The sequence below is a fragment of the Phyllobates terribilis genome, unplaced genomic scaffold (assembly GCF_046119375.1).
Source record: "Phyllobates terribilis strain yellow unplaced genomic scaffold, ASM4611937v1 Scaffold_117__1_contigs__length_5270597, whole genome shotgun sequence".
NCBI lineage: Eukaryota > Metazoa > Chordata > Amphibia > Anura > Dendrobatidae > Phyllobates > Phyllobates terribilis.
In genome coordinates, this window is record NW_027362877.1 from 2,916,262 (window position 1) to 2,940,813 (window position 24,552).

Consider the following 24,552-nt stretch of genomic DNA (forward strand, 5'->3'; position numbering starts at 1 on the left):
TCAGGGCGCACCAATCCCAGGGCGTCCTGCACATGCGCAAGCCTGGGACATTGTTGGAGCCAGCAGGCTTCAAAAAGGACTTCGGTGCTCGCATCTACATGAGCCCTCAAGTGACCAGCGGTGGCGCTTCCAGGACCCGACACCGGCACTATAGCCAAGGAGCCTTTCTTCCAGGCAAGGCCTGGGTAAGTTTCTCCTTTAACTTTCCTCTCCTGATTCTTCAGCTTCAGGTTCCCTCATGGACAGGAAACCAAAATGATGCGGGGTAGAGGTGCAGCCCTCTTATTCAGTACGCTTCCTGTCCTTATTGGGTGAATTCCCTCTCTCGTGTGGCGCTGGTCATGGGGGAAAGGAAAATTTTAGAAATTGTTCTGGTATTCAGTGAGATTAATGACAATCTTACTTATCAAAGGGGTGTACTCATTATTCTGAGCAATTTTATTAAAAATTTTAAAACACACAGTGTACATGATTACAGTTTCTTTCCTGTATGACTTCTCTCATGTCTAACAAGATACGATTTCTTTACAAAAGATTTCCCACATAGTGAACATGAATACGGCTTCTCCCCAGTGTGACTTCTCTCGTGCATCACAAGACTTAATTTACCTGTGAAGGCCTTCCCACATTCCAAACATGAAAATGGCTTTTCTCCTGTGTGAATTTTCTGATGTTTAATAAGAGTCCCTTTATCTATAAAGCATTTCCCACATTCCAAACATGAAAATGGCTTTTCTCCTGTGTGAATTCTCTCATGTCTAACACATTTTGATTTCTCTGTAAAGCATTTCCCACATTCTGAACAGGAATATGGCTTCTCTCCTGTGTGAGTTTTCTGATGTCTAATAAGAGTCTTTTTATCAATAAAGCATTTCCCACATACTGAACATGAAAATGGCTTCTCTCCTGTGTGAATTCTCTGATGTATAATAAATCTTGATTTAGCTGGAAAGCATTTCCCACATTCTGAACATGAATACGGCTTCTCTCCTGTGTGAGTTTTCTGATGTCTAATAAGAGTCTTTTTATCAATAAAGCATTTCCCACATACTGAACATGAAAATGGTTTTTCTCCTGTGTGAATTCTCTGATGTATAATAAATCTTGATTTAGTTGGAAAGCATTTCCCACATTCTGAACATGAATACAGCTTCTCCCCAGTGTGAATTCTCTCGTGCATCACAAGACTTAATTTACTTGTGAAGGCCTTCCCACATTCCGAACATGAAAATGGCTTTTCTCCTATGTGAATTCTCTCATGTATAACACATTTTGATTTATATGTAAAGCATTTCCCACACTCTGAACAGGAATATGGCTTCTCTCCTGTGTGAGTTTTCTGATGTCTAATAAGAGTCCTTTTATCTGTAAAGCATTTCCCACATACTGAACACGAAAATGGTTTTTCTCCTGTGTGAATTCTCTGATGTATAATAAATCTTGATTTATATGTAAAGCATTTCCCACATTCTGAACATGAATACAGCTTCTCCAAAGTGTGACTTCTCTTGTGCATCACAAGACTTAATTTACCTATGAAGACCTTCCCACATTTCGAACATGAAAATGGCTTTTCTCCTGTGTGAATTCTCTCATGTATAACACGTTTTGATTTATATGTAAAGCATTTCCCACATTCTGAACAGGAATATGGCTTCTCTCCTGTGTGAGTTTTCTGATGTCTAATAAGAGTCCCTTTATCTGTAAAGCATTTCCCACATACTGAACATGAAAATGGTTTTTCTCCTGTGTGAATTCTCTGATGTATAATAAATTTTGATTTATATGTAAAGCATTTCCCACATTCTGAACATGAATACGGCTTCTCTCCTGTGTGAATTCTCTGATGTTTAATAAGATTCCCTTTATCGGTAAAGCATTTCCCACATTCTGAACATGAATATGGCTTCTCTCCTGTGTGAATTCTCTGATGTTTAATAAGATTCCCTTTATCTGTAAAGCATTTCCCACATTCTGAACATGAATATGGCTTCTCTCCTGTGTGACTTCTCTGATGTATAACAAATTTTGTTTGATTTGTAAAGCATTTCCCACATTCTGAACAGGAGTATGGCTTTTCTCCTTTGTGTTTTCTTTGTGTCTGAGCTGAGCATTTAGTAAATTGCTTGTCACACTGAAATCTTGTATCCACTGTGTCACCTGGAATTGTGGTAACAATGTGAGATTGCTCAGGAGATGATTCCTCATGATCAGGAGGATTATAATAAGGTGAAGTGCTGTGAAGTCCAGGAGGTGCAGGAAGGGTGATGAGGTTTCCTCCATTAGAGTGCTTCCAGATATCTTCTTTTTTACAATTTAGTGATGAACCGTTATTCCCACAAGGATTTCCTGTAGGGATGAAAGATAGAAAAAAAATCACATCTAATCTACAACACAAAAGGGATTTCTATTCTAAAAGAATTTTCTGGATCTCACAATAAAGACCCTCGTCAGTGAAAGTACCGGTAATAAGGAAGACAACTACATGCCATAACATTAACACAATGACGGGTAAAGTGAATGACACTTATAATCTGGTGACATTGGCACAAGTCAGGGGTACCAGAGATTAGACAGCAAATAGACAGTTCTTAAAGGGAACCTGTCATCAGGATTTACCCCCTTAATGTACCACCAGTGCCATTTCACTCTCTCAAGCTTCCCATCATGCCCTCAGTGTAGAAAAGTGTCCACGCAATTAAAAATTGAGTTTTAATCTTACATTACCGTATGCAAATGAGATTGACTAATCAGAAAGGTGGACCTCATAAAGGTGGCCACCGTAATCATGTCCACAGTATGCCTAAGGACTAGTGTTGAGCAAGTATGTTCTATTAACCCTCTCGCTGAGTATGCTCGGGCCGAGCACCGAGTATTTATAGCTGCTCAGTGATAAGGTTGAATCCCTCCCATGTGCATGATTTGCGACTGTTTGACAGCTTTATTACATGTGAGGAATGTCTAGTTCTTACACATTCCTCACATGTAATAAAACTGTCAAACAGTTGCAAATCATGCACACGGGAGCGATTTAACATTATCACCGAGCAGCTGTAAATACTCGGAGCTCGGCCCGAGCACTCTCGGACAGAACATACTTGCTCAACCCTACTAAGGACATGATACGAACCCTTAGAAGAATGAAATAGCACCGAAATCATATTACAGGGTTAAATCCTAATTACCGGACCCAGGGGAGTCCTTCTCCCAATGTCTGAGAAGAAAAATCTACAGTGGTAGAAAGTGGAACGATTCCAGCATGTGAGCAACCTGTAGTGCAAATGGGCCTCCATGTCCCCTCTGGAGCCTCCATATTCCATTAACCACCCTACACCACGGATCCTTCTTATCTCCTGGAGCCTCCCTACACCATGGATCCTCCTTACCCCCTGGAGCCTCCCAACACCACGGATCCTTCTTATCCCCTGGAGCCTCCCTACACCACGGATCCTCCTTATCCCCTGGAGCCTCCCTACACCACGGATCCTCCTTACCCCCTGGAGCCTCCCTACACCACGGATCCTCCTTACCCCCTGGAGCCTCCCTACACCACGGATCCTCCTTATCCCCTGGAGCCTCCCTACACCACGGAGCCTCCTTATCCCCTGGAGCCTCCCTACACCACGGATCCTCCTTACCCCCTGGAGCCTCCCTACACCATGGATCCTCCTTATCCCCTGGAGCCTCCCTACTCCACGGAGCCTCCTTATTCCCTGGAGCCTCCCTACACCACGGATCCTCATCATCCCCTGGAGCCTCCTTACACCACAGAGCCTCCTTATCCCCTGGAGCCTCCCTATACCACAGAGCCTGCTTATCCCCTGGAGCCTCCCTACACCATGGATCTTCCTTATCCCCTGGAGCCTCCCTACACCATGGATCATCCTTATCCCCTGGAGCCTCCCTACACCACAGAGCCTGCATATCCCCTGGAGCCTCCCTACACCACAGAGCCTGCTTATCCCCTGGAGCCTCCCTACACCACTGAGCCTGCTTATCCCCTGGAGCCTCCCTACACCACAGAGCCTCCTTATCCCCTGGAACCTCCCTACACCACAGAGCCTGCTTATCCCCTGGAGCCTCCCTACACCACTGAGCCTGCTTATCCCCTGGAGCCTCCCTACACCACAGAGGCTCCTTATCCCCTGGAACCTCCCTACACCACAGAGCCTGCTTATCCCCTGGAGCCTCCCTACACCACAGAGCCTGCTTATCCCCTGGAGCCTCCCTACACCACGGATCCTCCTTACTCCCTGGAGCCTCCCTACACCATGGATCCTCCTTATCCCCTGGAGCCTCCCTACACCACGGATCCTCCATATCCCCTGGAGCCTCCCTACACCATGGATTATCCTTATCCCCTGGAGCCTCCCTACACCACAGAGCCTGCTTATCCCCTGGAGCCTCCCTACACCACGGATCCTCCTTATTCCCTGGAGCCTCCCTACACCATGGATCCTCCTTATCCCCTGGAGCCTCCCTACACCATGGATCCTCCTTATCCCCTGGAGCCTCCCTACACCACAGAGCCTCCTTATCTCCTGGAGCCTCCCTACACCACAGAGCCTCCTTATCCCCTGGAGCCTCCCTACACCACGGATCCTCCTTATCCCCTGGAGCCTCCCTACATTACTTGGTCTTTATGCAGCTGAACCTACTGCACATGTGATACATCCGCCCCTGCCCAAAACACTAAATATATGTCCTTAAAAATGATGTTTAAAGGGAAACTGTCCGTTCCCTGTGCCCCCAGAACCCGCAGCAGCTGTGTATGCAGATATAAACTCTCCGCCTAACATCTCTATTACATTAAACACACAAACAGATCTATAGAAAAAGTATTGTATTTCTAAAGTTTATGATATGTAAATGAGGCCTTTGACTTGTCGATGAGGCGTTCGTGACCCCAGAGTCAAAGTTTATGATATGTAAATGAGGCCTTTGACTTGTCGATGAGGCGTTCGTGACCCCAGAGTAGTCGCCCCACTTAGCATGTCATCACGGCTTTGGGGGCTTGAGAACATGACAAACCTACCGCATGCGCGCGGCTTCTCCTCCTCACTGCATTGAGCCTCTGACGCCGGGTGTACGCGTCCCATTACTGAGATAGGAGAGGACGGTCACTACTGGTCAGAGTCCATGAAGATGGGAGGAGCTCGGCCTCTAGCCCCGCCCTCCTCTCCCCTCCCCCTACACAGAATCTTATCAGGAGCGGCCGTCACCTCCGATCTCAGTGATGGAACAATGTTTCCTAACTGAATAGAGATTTTTCCCCGGAACTGAGAATCCTGAGACGGAAGAAGAAATACGCAGATTTCTGTGGAGACTCCGGGGAGAAAGTCTCCTATTTCCATGTCGTCTATTCTTACAATTCATGAAGTTTATTCCTCTTATTCTTGTGTAATAAAGACTGATCAGGACGTTGTGTATATTATATGGGGACAATGAGGAATACTGTCACCATGTAACAATACATCGCTTATGGTTTATGGCCGCCAGGATTTGGTAACACAAAAATGTCTGAAAAGAAACAAAGTATTTATTGTAGAAAAGTCCTAAAAGAAAATGAAATAAATATATTGTTATTGGCTTGGATTAGTTGTATTACCGCAGTTACAGCGACCCTCCACCCCGGGACTGAACACTACACATTTCCCTGTACAGTCCCCTATGGGGTCCTCTGCCCTCCGCTGCCCCCTCAGATCGGTGGTCCCTTCCCCCGGCTTCCAGGATGGCCAGTGCAGTGGTATGGGGAGGGCAGTAATACGTCTACCCCACCCTCCCCTGCCTTTCCTGTGCTGTGACCTATGGGGCAGCGCCACATCCTATTAATCTCCCAGCAGTCTGCGGGGCGTCACCAGTTACAGATGTATTCTGCACCTGGGTTCATTGCTCCTGTTTGTCTTTGGTAACCTTGTCTGGCTTCCATAATACCCCGGGATGACTTAGGCCTCCATCTACAGGACCATTGTTACTCGGCTTCCTGATTCTGACCTCGTCCCGCTTCTTGATTGTCTAGTACCTGCCATCTTTGGGTCAGATCTTACATGTCGGCCTTCTTCTGCCAGCTCGCTCTACCAGCCAGCACTACTATGTGGAGCAGCCCCGGTGTCTGTGCTGTAAGTCCAGATCACTGTACAGTGGTGAAAAGATGGAAGCCGGGAAACCTCTGGGACCGGCTGTATGGAGACTGTGTGTAAGCGCCTTATTATTAGGACCTGCCAGGTTTCCTCCATCGGTTCACCGTTACAGGAGGCAAATGGAGGACACAAGGAAGGGAGTCTATATATGATAACCGTATAGTCACTTCTCAGTCTCAGGGTGGACGGTCGTTTTATCACTCAACTTGTGCAGCTCATGAGAGAAAAATTCTAAAAAATAACAGCAGAACAAAGATGATAAAGTAACAAGATGAGAAATACAACTCATCCCCCACAAAAAAGCTCCTCATACAGCGAGGTCAGTAATGAGAAATAAACCATCAAGAATGGAGAAAACAATCCAACAGAGGCCGGACAGACATCTGTCTGAGATGGTGAGTCCTGCATTGAGCAGGGGGCTGGATACGGGGACCCTGGAGGTGGTCCCCTCCAACCAGAACATTCTACGATTGTAAGTTGTTTGGTCATTTTATCTGTAAATCATTTCCCCCATTATCGGCCTTACAGACACATTTTTTCTTTATTGATTTTTAATTTATTTTTTTTTTACTTTCTCGTCCTCTCATTTCCGGAGTCATAATGTTATTGGTCACTAAGCTGCGCAGTTCTCCTGCTATTCACCCTATAAATGTAAGGAAATACTGACAACTGGGCGTTACCATTGTTCCCCTACATTGTCCAATCAGCGCTGAGTGTGAGAAGTGTGGGGACACATGTATGGAGAACGGTGACACCCGGTTATCATGTCATTCATAAATGTCGGAGGAACGGCCGGGAATCTGAGCAGCAGTTTCTTTCTTTGGTAACAATTCTTGTCGGAAAAAGAATTTCATCCAATTTATTGGTAAAAAAAAAAAAACTTAAAACTTTCGGAACCTGGATGAGGACGTCTTCTCACCTTCTTTTGGTAATTTATGTATTTTACTGTTGGAAAGAGAATTATTTATTCACGTTAGAGGCTCAGATGGGGGGACGATTCCTAGACGACATCTTGTTTGTCTGGAGAGACCGAGAGTGAAGATTCTTCTAAAGGGACGTTCCCAAAATCACAATGTGCTCTTATAATAAAGTACACCCTGGTTATTGTGAATATAACCCCTGTATAACATCTGGCCTCTCCTGCACATATCACCCTCTGAGTATGCCCCCCAGGATCTATATACCCAGCAGTTGTCATTGTAACCAATACACACCGAGGAGCCACATGTTATACACTGGGGGGTGGGACAGGGCTGGATATTATACACCGGGGGGACAACAGGGCCTGAAGGACAAGCCAGACTGCAGTGATTAATGCGTGTGGCCCAATACTATTCTCCATATAGTGAATCTCTCCATATTACAAGATTCACCATAAATGAGACGCTGACAGGGGATATAATCCGTGCATGGTGAAGGGCGCCCCCTCTGGGTAGTATTTAGTCTCCATGTTTATATGTTGATTGAACCAGGTCTCAAAAACCAACATGATGTAAGATAACGACAACTCTAGATGCGGCCATCGCAGCTGTTTGTAGATACGAGCTCCTAATCCCTTTTGTGATGAAGCAATTCTCCACCCGGCACAGAGGACTAAACATCTGTCATGTACTGTCACCTACCTGGTGTCCTCCGCTTGTCTCCGACTGAGACCGGTGTTCTGGTCCTCCTACATCCAAGATGGCCTCCATAGTGGCAGAGGGACGACAGCCATATGTCTGACCCACACCTCCATAGCATGGCACTTACTGACTTACCATAGGGGTCTTCATGCCACTGGGCGGCCGGCCTGGATGAGGAGGGACCAGAACGCCGGCCTCAGTGTAGGAGGCAGTGGGAGGCAAACAGAGGCGACAGGTAGGACGACACTACATGTGACATGTGCCGTCACTCGTCAGCACCAGGCAGAGGCTGCTACATCACCGAGATCCATAGGAAGGGGAGATTCATAACCTGGAACACAAGCTCAGTCATTTATATGGCAGCACGGACTTGTGGAAGAAAAATATGGACGTAAAGGATGGAAAGAATATTATAGAAGGTGAAGGAAAACTAACTATGTGCTTCCAAAATCATTAAGAAGAGGTGTGAAGGCGGCCCCGTTATTCATCGGTGCACAGCCGGACTCTACAGGAGCAGCCGCGCCATCACCGGACGCTTCTGCTGTGATGAGGACAGCGGATAAAGCTTCACTGCACTGGAGACTCCACACGATATCACATGCCGGTCATCATCATCATCACACACCAGTCATCATCATCATCACACGCCGGTCATCATCATCATCACACGCCGGTCATTATTACATACCTGTGAAAACATGTACCGGAATCTCCTCCTTCCCGTCACTCACACACGGCTGATCCCTCCTCGTTATCGCTTCTTCTTCTGTCTCATCCTTCACTTTATTCTTAGTTGGATCTTCCTCCTGATATATCAGATGTAACAATCAGCACAATACAAGAAACCACCTAAATCTGTGACATCTATGACCTGGATCAGAAATGTCCCCCCATATACAGATCCGGTACAGGGCTCAGCTCCGTCTACCTGATGATCCTCCGGGATGTTGTGATTCTCCTCTGGACAGTCCTGGGGATACAGAGGACGGAGACATCTCTCTGGTGGATTTCTCCTCCTGAATCCATCTGTAGGAAACACACAGTAACGGAATAGATTGTGTCATGTGTGACAAAGTTACTAGTAAAGTGATAGAGGGAAGATATATTTCACGGAGGCTATTATCTTCTGTGAATTGAAACCATGAAATTTGCTCCAACATGTTATTTGCTTAAAGAGGTTAAACTTCCATGTTAAAAGGGAGTGTTTTTTGTGAATGATCATTGTGAAGGGTGGGAGGTCATTCACCATATCTCCATCTCAGAGTGTGGTCTTTGGTTTAAATACAAGTCCTACTGAGGCATTCAGTGTTCAGTGTCTGGAGAAGCTAGCTCCAGAGAGGATCTTGTGTTTGTTTTTCCTGAACCATTTGGAGTTGCTGAACTCTCAGAAGGTGGATCCCTGCTATCACAAAGACTGTGCTTTTGTGTTACCATTTTGCTTTGTTTTCCTGTTTTGGCCAAAGGGCCGTGATTTCTTTTATGGACTCAGTGTTGGTTTATGCTGCATTTTAATAAACCAACGAGAAGTTTTTAAAGAAACAGTGTACCTGTGTCCGTGTGAGCGATCTACCACACATGTTATGATGAAATTATGGGAGTAGTAGTAGGTGACCACAGAACAGACATGACAGTCTCCCTCCTCACCCTGCTGATCGGCCCATATTGCGGTCGCCTCTTGTGGTCCATGTATAACCTCAACCTTAATATCAACCAGATCGTCACCCTAAAAATAAAAATGTAAGATGAGCTCAGGTCCCATCACTTCATGGTCAGATGTTGTGGGGGTTCAGTGTCATCTACCTGATGATCCTCTAGGATGTTGTGATTCTCCTCCGGACAGTCCTGGGGATGCAGAGGACGGGGACATCTCTCTGGTGGATTTCTCCTCCTGGATCCATCTGTGGAGACACAGAGACTGAATACATGACCTGCTGTGTATCTGTCTATATATGAGATCCGTCTCTCAGAACCGGTAATTCTATGTTTATGTATCAGGGAATAAATTACATTGTTGTGGTCCTCACCACCGGTACAGAGGTCCCAGCACATTGTGGGCCTCAAGTATGAAGTGATAATCAGCGAGGCCAAAGCCTAATGCTCTCTGCTCTGCACTCAGAGGATGAGGACCCTGAGGAGAGGGACAGAGAAGACCCTCGTCAGTCAGATGGAGGAGCCGTACTAAGAAACACAACTTCTCCAAGTTTCGTCTCCAGGGATGGAACCACAGAGGAGCTGGAGCAAGCTCCACATTTCCATCCATCGGTTTCTTCTCTCCTAATTCACTGTATGGAGATTGGGGGAAGGACAGTGACCATTTACCAGTGATTGTATTTTGAGATCTCATGATGTCACCATGAGGACACGGACTCCCTCCTGGACAGGATCCTCTGGGATCACTCTAAGAGGAGAGAACCTTCCGTTCTATTAAAAGATGAGTTACCGCTTTCTTATTCTTCTTTAAATAGAGATAAATCTCCACATCCGCCTCCATAAAAACACTAAAATAGGCAGCAAGTGCGCGGAAAGTTCTGCGTTTGTCTCTGAAGGAGGAAAAAAGGGCACATGTACGGCTGACGGATGAAGTCACAGCGCCCGGAAGGACGGTGTTGTGGGGAGCACCCGGTACGCAGCGGTTAGTACCTATCAATGTGTAGAAAGGACAACTAGAGAGCAGGCACCGGGGTCATGGGCGCTTACTGATGCACACGGGGAGCCAAGGAGAGATTGTCTGGTCCGATGCCACAGAAAAGCTCCATAATACATATTCTTCTGACAAACATCCCTTTAACCCCATCACTCTCGTGTCTGTTTTCACCTTCCTGACCGGGCCAATTTTTTACAATTCTGACCAGTGTCACTTTATGGAGGTAATAACTCTGGAGCTTCAACGGATCCCGCTGATTCTGAAACTGTTTTTTCGTGACACATTGTGCTTCATGTTAGTGGTAAATTTAGGATTTGGCTTTTTTTTTGCGTTTATTTATGAAAATATCGAAAATTTTACAAAAAAAATGTTGGACTTTTAATTTTTATGCCTTTAAACCAGATATGTATTAACTATTTTGTATGGTATAACTAACATTTACCACATGTCTACTTCACATCAGATTTATTTTTTTTGCTAAAAGTTTAATCAGCAATTTCTTATTTTTCAAACAAAATTTACAAAACCAATTTTAAGTTTCCTCCTTTCTCCCCCTTTTGCATTTTAAGTCTGCAGTCCTGCTCCCCAATACTTATATCTATGGCCAGTTTGACGTCAATCAGCCGTTACTAACATGTCGCATTTAAGGGATCGCACTCATCGGGTGAAATAAAATTGGTCGGATCTTCCTGAACAGTAGGATGATTGTCTTGCGAGTACGATGCGACTTCTCTCACCTGTCTCGCATCTGTATGACATCCGTATCAAACGCGTTTATAACATCAGCTTTTACAGACGGTCATTCTCTGACATTTCAGGCTAATTTTCTAACTAATAAAACATTTTTTTTATAGATGTAGAAAGATAGAAATGAGTCAGTGAGATATATCGTCAGTGCAGGGCGTGTGGAGCTGCTGTACATGGATTTAGCTAATAATTAAAGAATTTAAAGTAAAAAAAGCAAAGGGGGAAAGCGGACAGCTGATGCTTATAGTCTGGGAAGCGGGTAATAAACATTAATTAACAAAGATCTTCCCAGGGGATTAATATTAACATCTGCGTAGCCTTTACTGGTTATTAACAAGGGGTGACCCCCTCCCAAAAAATGATGTGGGGGCCCCTTCTATTTTTAATAACCAGAAAAGGCTAGGCAGACAGCTGCAGGCTGGTATTAATAGCCTAGGAAGGGGCCATGCATATTGTACCCCCTCCCAAACTAATAACATCAGCCTGCAGCCGCCCAAAAAATGGCGCATCCATTAGCCTCGGCTCTTCCCACTTTCCCTGGTGCAGTGGCAAATGGGGTAATAATATTGGGGTTGATGTCAGCTTTGTAATGTCAGCTGATCTCAAGCCCAAGGTTAGTAATGGAGAGGCGTCTACAAGACACCCACATTACTAACCCCCATCATTTTAAGTAAAAAACACACACACAGAGCAAAGTCCTTTATTTGAACAAAACACTTCCCGACCCTTTTACCCATTTAATAATATCCAAAGAAAAATTTTAAAAAATCAAAGTCATCCTCAACTGTCGGCAGATAATCCATACTGATGATGTCCCGTGACGAAGTCCAGCTCTGCTACATCTGTATGGTGTGTTGAGCGATGGCTCAGCACGCCAGCCAGGACACACTAGTCAGTGCAGCGAGCAGTGACGTCAGTAAGGTGAGCAGAGCTCATCGGCTATGAACTCCGGTGACCTTAGTCAGAGCAGCGCTAGACACTGCAGGAGCATTCTCACGCTACTGGCTTGCTGAGCGGTCACATCAAACAATCCAGATGTAGCACGGCTGGGGATTTTTGCTGGGACAGCATCACATAAGGATTATCTGCGGACAGGTGAGGATTATTTTGTATTTTAATTTGATCTTTATAAAGGGTAAAAGAGGGTCTCGAAGTGTTCATTTCAATTAAAGGACTTTGCTTTGTGTGTGTTTTTTTAACTAAACTTACGGGGTTAGTAATAGGGGTGCCTTACAGACACCTCTCCATTACTAACCCCTGGGCTCAATGTCGGCAAACATTACAAAGCTAACATCAACCCCAATAGTATTACCCCACTCGCCACCGCACCAGGGCAAGTGGAAAGAGCCAAGGCTAGGCGCCAGAAATGGTACATCTTATGGATGCGCCAATTCTTGGGCAGCTGAGTGCTGGTGTTCTTGCACTGGGAGGGGGACAATATCCAATTCCCAGGCTATTAATATCAGCCTGCAGCTGTCTGTTTAGCCTTTGCTGGTTGGGTCCCTGGTTTCCTGCACTGCTGGTAACATTACCATTATGTCTATCTATTGTGTCCTATTGCACTTGGTCTGTTGATGCTTATTTGTATCACCTTTGCCCAGCATACTGACTGAACCTATCACTTTATATGTTTATTACTATATCCTTTATGTCTATGAGGTATAATGCTTACTTGTGATAGTGTTTCTCTAGTCAGAAACTTTTTCATTATAATGATATAAATAACTGATATTATATATTACTTATGTGATGTATGCTATGGACCTTTACGCATTAGTATACTCTCTAACATATAATTGGACCCATATTTCGTATTTACTTAATAGGATAATTTCACCTTTGGTCTGGGCCTTAGATGTAGCAGTGCAGTACACCAAGTGCTATATCCAGGTATACCACCATTGTTCTTCCTGAACTTGTACCTCACTTTTTGTATATATTGTATTTGTATATGAATATATATGGTGTTCCTCTATATGGTTTTTTTTTATTTGTTAATAATAAAGATATATTTTTAGGCCTTTGAAGAAAACGCTTCATCTCTTTAGTGACAGTAATTAACAGAGGCTGAAGTTACAGTTCTATCCAAAGGCTTAACCTTCTCCCCGACAATTGAGTTTGACGTTCATAGAACTTTATTAGATGTGAATAAATTTGTGAGAACTTTCACTTTGCGTTGTCATTTCATGGTCAATGAACAGAATGAGAACATGGAGAACTCGTTACAAGAAGTTTCTCATGATAATGTTCCCAATAAAACTGGAACTTTTGATGAACAGGGTTCACTTCTTGATCATAAAACTCCAGCGATTCAACACAACAGACAGTTACTTTCAATCGTTTGTTGTAAAAAAAATCTCCATTACTATCCGGTCAAGTCTCGTCCACCGGTCTTGGATGTTTTCTAGGAAATGATTGAAGATGAACTACTTACATTAAAAAGGAACACAAAATTTCAAGGACAGAAATATCATAATCTAATGATATCAGAGCAACGAGCTCTGAAAGAACTTAACGAGAACTCTGACCTCCTCATAAGGAAAGCAAAGGACGATCCGCTGTTATATTGAATGTGGGACTTTATGAAAAATTCCATTGGGAAATCTGCAGACAAAATGTGACCGATGCTCTAAGGAAGGTGAAAGATTCTGAAAGAAGCCGCCGAGGACGAAGACTCAAGACTGATGAAGACGACAGCGGAGAAACCGCGACTCACAGATCAGAAGAGAAGAATCAGGGAATGAAAGCTGTGAGAAAATGTAGAGAAAACCAGAGCAAGTCTGGAGAAAAATCATCTATTATAGGACGAGGCCGAGAGACGTCATCACATCCACCGGAGCCAACAAGAGTCTCCTCTCACCTGGTGATGTCAGAGGCCGGAGCTCCTCCATCATCACCTCCTGGTACCGATCCTGGTGTCCTTCTAGATACTCCCACTCCTCCATGGAGAGATAGACAGCGACGTCCTGACACCTTATAGGAACCTGACAACAACGACACCGCCATCACCCAGAATCCTCCAGTGCTGCCCTGTATAATGTCCCAGCAGTCACCTCTCCGCTCATCACCCAGAATCCTCCAGTGCTGTCCTGTATAATGTCCCAGCAGTCACCTCTCCGCTCATCACCCAGAATCCTCCAGTGCTGTCCTGTATAATGTCCCAGCAGTCACCTCCCCGCTCATCACCCAGAATCCTCCAGTGCTGTCCTGTATAATGTCCCAGCAGTCACCTCTCCAGTCATCACCCAGAATCCTCCAGTGCTGTCCTGTATAATGTCCCAGCAGTCACCTCTCCGCTCATCACCCAGAATCCTCCAGTGCCGTCCTGTATAATTTCCCAGCAGTCACCTCTCCGATCATCACCCAGAATCCTCCAGTGTTGTCCTGTATAATGTCCCAGCAGTCACCTCTCCAGTCATCACCCAGAATCCTCCAGTGCTGTCCTGTATAATGTCCCAGCAGTCACCTCTCCGCTCATCACCCAGAATCCTCCAGTGCCGTCCTGTATAATGTCCCAGCAGTCACCTTTCCGCTCATCACCCAGAATCCTCCAGTGCCGTCCTGTATAATGTCCCAGCAGTCACCTCTCCGGTCATCACCCAGAATACTCCAGTGCCGTCCTATATAATGTCCCAGCAGTCACCTCTCCGCTCATCACCCAGAATCCTCCAGTGCCGTCCTGTATAATGTCCCAGCAGTCACCTCTCCGGTCATCCCCCAGAATCCTCCAGTGCTGTCCTGTATAATGTCCCAGCAGTCACCTCTCCGGTCATCCCCCAGAATCCTCCAGTGCTGTCCTGTATAATGTCCCAGCAGTCACCTCTCCGGTCATCCCCCAGAATCCTCCAGTGCTGTCCTGTATAATGTCCCAGCAGTCATCTCTCCGGTCATCACCCAGAATCCTCCAGTGCTGCCCTGTATAATGTCCCAGCAGTCACCTCTCCGCTCATCCCCCAGTACTGTCCTGTATAATGTCCCAGCAGTCACCTCTCCGGTAATCACCCAGAATCCTCCAGTGCTGTCCTGTATAATGTCCCAGCAGTCACCTCTCCTGTCATCACCTAGAATCCTCCAGTGCTGTCCTGTATAATGTCCCAGCAGTCACCTCTCCGGTCATCCTCCAGAATCCTCCAGTGCCATCCTGTATAATGTCCCAGCAGTCACCTCTCCGGTCATCACCCAGAATCCTCCAGTGCCGTCCTGTATAATGTCCCAGCAGTAACCTCTCCGGTCATCCCCCAGAATCCTCCAGTGCTGTCCTGTATAATGTCCCAGCAGTCACCTCTCCGGTCATCACCCAGAATCCTCCAGTGCTGTCCTGTATAATGTCCCAGCAGTCACCTCTCCGGTCATCACCCAGAATCCTCCAGTGCTGTCCTGTATAATGTCCCAGCAGTCACCTCTCCGGTCATCACCCAGAATCCTCCAGTGCTGTCCTGTATAATGTCCCAGCAGTCACCTCTCCGCTCAGCAGCTCAATCATCTTGTTGCTGAGCTCTAGGATCTTCTTCTTCTTCCTCTCATGTATCGGGGGGTGCGGGGGAGGCTCTGTGATGGGGTCCGGGCTCCGCCCTCCTGACTCCTGGAGATGGATGATGGGAGTCACACCCTCCCCCGGTGTCTTCCTCACTATTGTGTAATCCTGTGTATGGAGAAAAGTGGTAAAACACAAAACCCCAGAGACATAATGAAATAGTTGTGGCTTTCTAACCCAAAACCTAATTACAGGTTCCTATTAACACTTTTACCCACGAGACTGTTTTCACCTTTCTGATTAGGCCAATTTTTTCAATTCTTATTAGTTTGACTTTAATTTTGATCAAAATTACACAGTGACCCTATTTGGGCCATGTGTGAACACGCTCTTGCATGCTGCATGTACACTCATTTATATTCCAGTTCATTTCTTTAGTTTTTTTTCAGTTAAAGGGGTCCTCCCATCTCCAAGATCCCATCCCAATATGGAGTAGGTGTAATAATAATAATAATATTAGCAAATACCTTCAATTAGAAATGTAGTATAGTATTTTTGGTTCGCTAGCTCTCTTACCCCATGTGCAGGCATCGCAGGACCTCAGGTATCCATGGTTACGACCACTAGCAGCTAGCCAACTAACTGTGATTTTATCAGTGGACATAACCATGGATACCTAAGGTCCTGCGATGCTCTGCACATGAGGTAAGAGAGCTAGCGAACCAAAAATACTATACTACATTTCTAATTGAAGGTATTTGCTAATATTATTATTATTATTACACCTACTCCATATTGGGATAGGATCTTGGAGATGGGAGTACCCCTTTAAGTGTGCACAAGTGTGGTAATCTCATGTGGTCTATGGCAGGGGGCTGCACTCCTCGCAGTATACAATGTATCTCGCTGTGGACAGTTTTCTGTCAGGAGAAGAGTCCTCTCGTCTCAAATTAAACTCCACAATGTAATATTTTTCCAGTAAATGCCTCCAGGTAGAGGGTGATGATGGTGGTAGTAGTCTGTGCACCCGAGCCCCAGTCATAAAGAAGCCTAAAGAACTTAAACAGAAGTCCCTTTACTGGGGACAATGGGTCAAATTCTTAGGCTGTGTGCCCACGATGCGTTTATGAAGCGTTTCTGCAGCAGCAAAAACACTGAAGAAACGCATCAAAAACGCTTGGTAGAAGGCCCGCCATGTCCCCCAATGATAATCCGCGTGTGCTGTGCTCATGCTGCTCAAATTTCCACTTCCGTTTTTCATGGTGAAAAAAACGCAGCACCATCAATTATTTTGCAGCAGCGCTGCGTTTTCGCCGCCATTGACTTGCATTGAAACGCTTCAAATCTGCAAATATGTTAAACTACTTGCAGAATTAAAGTGGATTTGCAACGATTTTGGAACACAAGACTGCAGCAAATGGGAAGTGACCTCATGCGGGGGCGTTCCAGCCATCCCATAAATCCAGGAAGACGAGAATCCCATACCATTCCTGTCTTCCTGGATCATGGCTGAGCACCTGGGGTGGTACAAGATGGACCTGAATGTCCCGGTCATGATTGGTGTCTGCGGGTGTCTGCGCTGGAAACCTGCGCAGTGTCAGCATGGACTCTGTGCGGTGTCTGCAGTTGTCAGCGGGTGTCTGCGTGCAGGCAGACATAGGTCTATGTGACACTACTACTCCCATCGGCCTATGTCTGTCCCCCGTCCACTAGTGGCAGCAGGATCAGCTCGATGGGAGGAGTAGTTCCCATCAGCCTGATCTTGCTGTTAAAATTGCCCTAATGTGTCCGTAAAACTGCCCCATATGTTATTTTTGGCCCCCATAGGTTTATATTTTTGCCCCTATACATTTTTTATTTTTTGTATGCCCCCATATATTTCTTTTGGCAACCTATTTTTTTTTTATTAATTTAAAGTCCCCATTTTTGTTTTGCTTGGTCCCCAATTAATTTTAAAAATACATTTCATTGGTGGCCAGTGGTTGCCTAAAGAAATTTAGTTTATACATTACCTGTTCCCACCGATCACCACCTAAAATAAAGTAAAAAATAAAAAAAATACACCTATACTCACCTATATGCCTAATTCCCCAAAGCCCTCAATCTCCTGTAATAAAATATAAAATAACACAATTTTATCCTTACCCCTCCGTAGTAGTCCACGAGTGTCCCATGAAGATCTCCAGATTAGAGCAGCCACATAAAATGTGACCGCTCTATACCGCTGCCGCCGCTACAATGGCGGGGCCGTAAAGCAGCCCCGTCATTGCATAAGCGAGTTCACCGGAGTTCAGGCAGCGCTGCTCCGGTGACCTCCTTTACGGCCCCGCTGACCATGAGAAATTCCCACGGTACAGCAGGGCCGTAAGGGGGGGTCACCAGAGCTGCGCTGACTGAATGCACTCCGGTGACCTCAGTCAGTGCCTCACACTGCCGGGAGCGGACGTGTTCCCGGCACTGTGAGCTTACAGCAGCCATGACAGCTGTCACATCTCCAGATGTGACAGCTGTGCATGGGAGATCATCGCAGGAACATGGACAGGTAATTATTTTTTTTTAGTAAATTAATAATTAAATAAAATTGTGTTTTATTTCAAATAAATAATTATTTTCTGGGTGTAGTGTGTGTTTTTTCTTTTTAACTCTTTGTAGGTTAGTAATGGGGGTGTCTTATAGACGCCCCTCATTACTAACCTGGGCTTTATGGCAGCTGGCGCTGACATGAACCCCACTACTATTACCCCCTGCCACTGCACGAGGGTAGCGTGGAAGAGCGAGGCTAAGCGTCAGATTTGGCGCACAAATATGATGCGCCAAATCTGGGGCGGTTGAGCGCTGATATTATAGCCTGGGAGGGGGCCTATAACCTTGGCCCCTTTCTAGGCTATTAATATCAGGTCGCAGCTGTCCGCCTAGCCTTTGCTGGCTCCAATTTATAGGAGGACACTATGTCATTTTTTTTTTGGGGTCCCCCTGTAGAATGGACAGTAAAGGCTAAGCTAACTGCTGCGGCCTGATATTAATAGCAAGGGAAGGGGCCATGATCCCTGGCTACTTCCCAGACTATATCAGCCCTCAGCCGTCTGCTTTCCCTCTGCTGGTTATTAACCCTCTGTCAGGGGCAACTGATCTGACAGGCTCAGCTCACTTAGTTTCATTTCTCGATTTTCAGTGGTTTGTCTGGGAAACACCCTCCTCCCAGTACCTTCCTAAAGGCTGTGTGATTATGTGTATTCTCATTTATTACATTCCTATTAAGGTAACTGATCACTTTTAGAGCATTGAAATTTTAATAAAAGGACAATATAGCCAATTTTCTAGCCTGTGCCTGACAGGTGCAATGCCCCTAAACTCGTTATGAAACATACTGCCCCTGACGGAGGGTTAAAAATACACGTGAACCCACCCATTTTTTTTTTTAAAATACATTAAAATGTAAGATTATTGTACAGCGTATGCGTGACCAAGCATACATTGAAATGGGTCTGTGTGTGTTTCCGGTATGTGTGGAAAAAGTCATCACCATTCGTACCGGAGATTCTGACGTGTGAAAGAGCCGTAATTGGATACTGGGTGAGGAGTGTGTGTGTGTGTGGGGGGGGGTGCGCATGTATACACACGTGTACATATCTACATAGAGTATGTATGTGTGGCACCCCAGGGGTCTGGTTTCCACAGTAACAGCAATGTTATGTCTGAGAGCAGGTGGGAGGTCTCTTGGTCAGGGATCTTATGCATGCCACACCTCCTGCCCAGTCCTGGGAGGGGAAGAACTTCCCCTATATAAACCTGGGGCTGAGGCAGGGTGAGTGAGTAGAGAAGAAGAAGAGACAGAGAAGCAGATATAGAAAAAGAACATCAGGAGCTCTGTGGGAGCAGTACTACAAGGAGTCAGGGGCTGGCAGCTGCAGAGCTCGCCCTGACTGAGAAGTTATCACCGGACCCGGAGTCCGAGGCTGTGGGGACTAATCTTTACCCAGCAGCAGAAACCGACCGGCAGGGGACTGCAGGTCCTCTGGCCCAGAAACCCGAAGGCACGGTCACACGCGTGGGACCAGCTCCGCCATCGTGGAGCGGAAGCCATTAGAAGGCCCCGAGTCACCGGCCATACGGGTGAGCACCACACGGTACACTCAGGGACGTGGGCTACTTATACCCGCCTCTAGCAAGTAGCCAGAAGAGTATCATTAGTTTGGGAGGCCTACAACTCCGCCTGGCCAGGGGAGATCCCATCTGCTCAAGGACTGACCAGGCCCCAATCGCTAGCCAGTACTCCGGGAGGGTCTATCTTTGTCACCAGTAAAGACCCTGAACTACACCCTACCGTCTCCGAGTGGTTCCTGCTACCCCCATCATCCACGTCGGCTGCCCTGAGGCCATACCCCTCCCGTTGGGGGTTATACTATCACGCTGCACAATCCTACCACCGGCCTCAGCGGTCTGCCCTGCAGCAGCAGCTCCTTAGCTGTACTCAACGGGTGGCGTAGTCGTCCAACATCTACCGCTAATACAGCGCCACTTAGTCTGACTCCCTGGGCACGGACCGGGTCACCGCCACGAGACTACAACCCTCAACAGATCCGGCTCCGGGTAAGCTCCCGCGTGCGCAACGCAGCGCGACACAGGCCCAGGGGCGCGTCAACTTTTGGCGTAGTCGGCAGGATTTCGTGCCCGCAACCACCGGGTACTGGTGCCTGAAAAAGAGACTCTTAAAACTTACCTGTGGTGAAGATTCCCGCCATCCGGCGCCATCTTCAGCCTTCTTCCTGCCATCCGCGAAGTTTTCCCGCCATCCGGCGCCATCTTCTGCCTTCTTCCCGCCATCCGTGGAGTTTTCCCGCCGTTGGACGCCATCTTGAAGACGCCGCGCGGGAAGAAGAGGGGCGTGGACTCCGAAAGCGCGCGAGAACTGAAGCCCCGCCTCACGTCCGGACGTTGCGTAAGGTCCTGGAAGGAGCCCAGCAGACGCCGACGTCACAGGAGCGCGACGGAAGGTCCTCAACCCTGACGATCCACTGCGGAGCCGCGGCCTACGGAAGAGGATCATCGCAAGGTAGGCCACGGTCCACTAGGGGGGAGAAGGATGTCGGATACGGAAGAGAGCTTCACCGCTCCAACCCCCACCAGCGCCACAGCTGTTGCGGTCATGCCTTTCACCATGCCCTATATCCCGGGGGCAGCCTGGCTACCCCAGTACTCAGGTGAGTCACATACCCTGCGGACTTTAGAGAAAAGCTGGATAGCCTCTTCCAGGTGTACCCCCTCACAGAAGAGCAAAAAGTGAGCATCCTGGTGGCCCAATTAACCGGGGCAGCCCAAAGGGAGGTAAAGTTCTGGCCACCTGGGGGGAGGACTGTCGCAGGGATATTAACCCGGCTGAGGGACACCTTTGATACCCGCACCTCAGCCGAGATCAAGCTTAGATTCTACGGGTGCAAGCAGCGAGCACAAGAGAGTATAAGGGACTATGCACTAAACCTACAAGAGGCCCTGAGAGCCATTAAGCAGACCGACCCTGACGGCGTGGGAGACGAGGACCGGCTGTTGACTGAACAATTTATAGAGGGTTTATATTGCAATGCCCACCGAACCCAGTTGCGGGCAATGGCCTTACAGGACCCTCATCTGGGATTTGCACAGTTCAAGGACAGAGCCATCCGGGTACTCCGAGAACCGGCACCAGGTGGTGTTGTGGCCCACAGACGCCGCACTACCACTTACCACCAGGAGGCGGCGCCCTTGTCGGCAGGGCCTGTGAGAGCTGATGCGCAGGCTTTGAACAATGACCCGGCTCTAGACCTGCACCATCAGGTCCAAGAGCTAGCGAAAAGCGTTGCTGCGCTAACCCGAACTGTGCAGTCTTTACAGGTTTCTACTCCAGGGAAGATCCAGCTGGCATCAGGACCGGAGGACATCCCGTGGCGTCGACCAAGGAGGACCCCACCGGCCAGAGGAAGACCCAGCGACCGATACAACGAGGACGGACGACCCATCTGCCGCCGCTGCAATCAACCCGGACATATGGCAAGGTACTGTCCTTTAAACTGGCACAACCTGGGGTAGAGGGCCAACCCCCAGGAAAAAGATCACCAGGCCCATCGAACTGGCGCGACAAATATGTGGGAGGACGTCCAGTCTTGCCTGTGGTACTGGATGGCATCCCTATGAGTGCCCTACTGGACACCGGGTCACAGGTCACCACCATCCCGTACGTGCTCTTCAAGCAGTACTGGAATGACTCGGATATCACCCGCTACCCTGACGACGACTTGAGTATCATCGCCAGCAATGGTCAGCCCGTGCCACAGATTGGATTTAAAGAGGTGACCATTAAAATCGGTAGAGTCGAACTGGCAGCACAGGGACTGATCATTGTAGACATTGACAAACACGAGAGTCACCCAAAGATAACGCTAGGAACTAATGTAATTGAAAATTGTCTTGCAGAGGTGATTTTCATTTTACAACAGGTTGCCAAGAACGCCAGCTCCGGCCAGCAGCGAGTGCTCCAGAAAGAGATCCGGGCACTGATGCGACGGCAACAGCTAGAACTCTCCGGTGGTGAGACTGGTAGCGTAAGAATGTGTGACCCTTTCCCTATTGCCATGCCCCCAAAAAGTGAAATGATGATTTGGTGCCGGGCGGCTATTGGTCTGAGAGGTAGAGATTACCAGGCAATGGTAGAACCAGTTTACTCAGACAGTAGGCCCACCATTTTGACAGCACGGGGGGTGGTCAATGTACGCCATGGGAGGGTGCCCGTTCGCATAATAAACATCGGGAAGAGGGAAGTGTACCTGCCCCGGTATGCCACGCTAGCCAAATTGTATACCATCAATCAAGATTCCATACAGTCCGTAGAACCCTTGCCTCCATCTTCCCCGGAGGAAGGTAACGGCTCTAAGAAAACAATGGAGGACTGGTGTCAGCAACTACATTTGGGTACTGACTCCACTCCCTCACACCAGAAACAGGGAGTCTATCGGGTGGTTCAAGAGTACGAGAGAGTGTTTAGTAAACACCCGTTAGACTTCGGGCGAGTCAAGGGGGTAGAACACCACATCCCCACGGGAGACCATCCTCCCATAAAAGAGAGGTATCGACCCGTACCCCCTGCACACTACCAACACGCCAAGGGGATGCTTAGAGACATGAAGGAGGCTGGGGTGATCCGGGATAGCTGTAGCCCCTGGGCAGCTCCACTAGTCTTAGTCAAAAAGAAAGACAACACCATGAGGATGTGTGTAGATTACCGGAAAATCAACCGTATCACACACAAGGATGCGTACCCCTTACCAAGGATAGAGGAGTCTTTGGCTGCTTTAAGATCTGCTAACTTCTTCTCTACCTTGGATCTCACTAGCGGGTACTGGCAGGTTCCTGTAGCAGAGGCGGACCGGGAGAAGACCGCATTCACCACCCCGATGGGACTCAGCGAGTTTACCTACATGCCGTTCGGACTCTGCAACGCACCAGGAACCTTCCAACGATTAATGGAGTGCTGTCTGGGCCACAGAAACTTCGAGACGGTCCTGTTGTACCTGGACGATGTCATCGTATATTCCAAGACGTATGAGGACCACCTGAAACACCTGGCGGAAGTGTTCGAAGCTCTGGCAAGCTACGGCCTAAAGGTGAAACCCTCCAAGTGTCACCTCCTGAAACCAAAGGTGCAGTACCTGGGACACGTGGTGAGCGCTGATGGAGTGGCCCCCGACCCTGATAAGATCACCGCAATTAAGGAATGGCCAAGTCCCTCCAGTGTAAAGGAAGTGCGGCAGTTCCTCGGGTTGGTAGGCTATTACCGCAGATTCATCCCCGGTTTCACCAAAAAGGCAGCTCCTATGCAGGACCTCCTGATAGGCCAGTCCCGGAAGGCCAAAATCCAGAAGCCGCCCTTCAGATGGGAGAAGTTAGAAGAAGAGTCCTTCCGCCAGCTGAAGATGGCCCTCACGGGGGATGAAATCCTGGCGTACCCTGATTACAGCCAGCCCTTTATCCTCTACACCGACGCAAGTAACATCGGGCTAGGAGCCGTGCTGTCCCAGATCCAGCAGGGGAAAGAACGAGTAATCGCTTACGCCAGCCGAAAACTGCGACCCACCGAGAGAAACCCTGAGAATTATAGCTCATTTAAACTAGAGTTCCTGGCAGTGGTGTGGGCAGTCACCGAACGCTTTAAGCACTACCTCGCTTCTTCCCGGTTCACCGTGTACACGGATAACAACCCGTTGACACACCTGGACACAGCAAGACTCGGTGCCCTAGAGCAGAGATGGATGGCCCGTCTGTCCAACTACGAGTTCACAATCAAATACCGGGCAGGACGCTCCAATACCAACGCGGACGCCCTGTCCAGGATGCCAAACCTACCGGACGTAGGAGAAGATCCAGAGGGACTGGAAGAAGTCGAACTCCCCGCGTTCCACCGTCATGGGACTATCCAGTATTCCCACCGGGTAAGGAGTAAGCAAGCCGCTACGTTTAACCCCTTGCCTCACTACAACTGGGCGGAAACGCAAGACAGTGACCCTGCCGTCCGACTGGTGAAGGAGATGCTGACTCGGCCAGAGGCTCACCTTGACCCAGACGCTCCGGAGGAAGCCAAGCAACTGTGGGCTGAGAAGAGTCGACTGTTCCTTTATAAGGGGAAGTTGTGCCGCCGAATGGTTAACTCCCGGACGCATGAACTAATCTGGCAAGTAGTGGTGCCACGAAGAGACGCAGCCATGGTGATGGAGGCATACCACGACGGGGCTGGACACTTCGGATGGAAGAAGCTAGAGTTCCTGCTGCGCGGGCGGTTCCACTGGGTAGGCATGAGGGGAACCATCGAGAGGTGGTGCAGAGACTGTGGCCCGTGCAACCTAAGAAGGAAGGACCGTGCCAGCCAGAAGACTCCCCTGCAGTCCATCGTCACCTGGC

The 24,552-nt window shown here is 47.8% G+C and overlaps 1 protein-coding gene across 1 annotated transcript; it reads right to left on the bottom strand.

Moving 5' to 3' along the window:
* Nucleotides 1-224: 224 nt before the first annotated feature.
* On the bottom strand, nucleotides 225-15,791 carry LOC141201535 (uncharacterized). Its single transcript, XM_073663536.1, has 7 exons — nucleotides 15,613-15,791; nucleotides 14,014-14,137; nucleotides 9,563-9,660; nucleotides 9,407-9,485; nucleotides 8,691-8,788; nucleotides 8,451-8,568; nucleotides 225-2,349 (listed from the first exon to the last, which is right to left on the bottom strand). The coding sequence occupies exons 1-7, from the start codon at nucleotides 15,634-15,636 to the stop codon at nucleotides 473-475; spliced, it is 2,418 nt and encodes an 805-aa protein (XP_073519637.1). The 5' UTR covers nucleotides 15,637-15,791; the 3' UTR covers nucleotides 225-472.
* Between the last annotated feature and the right edge of the window lie 8,761 nt (nucleotides 15,792-24,552).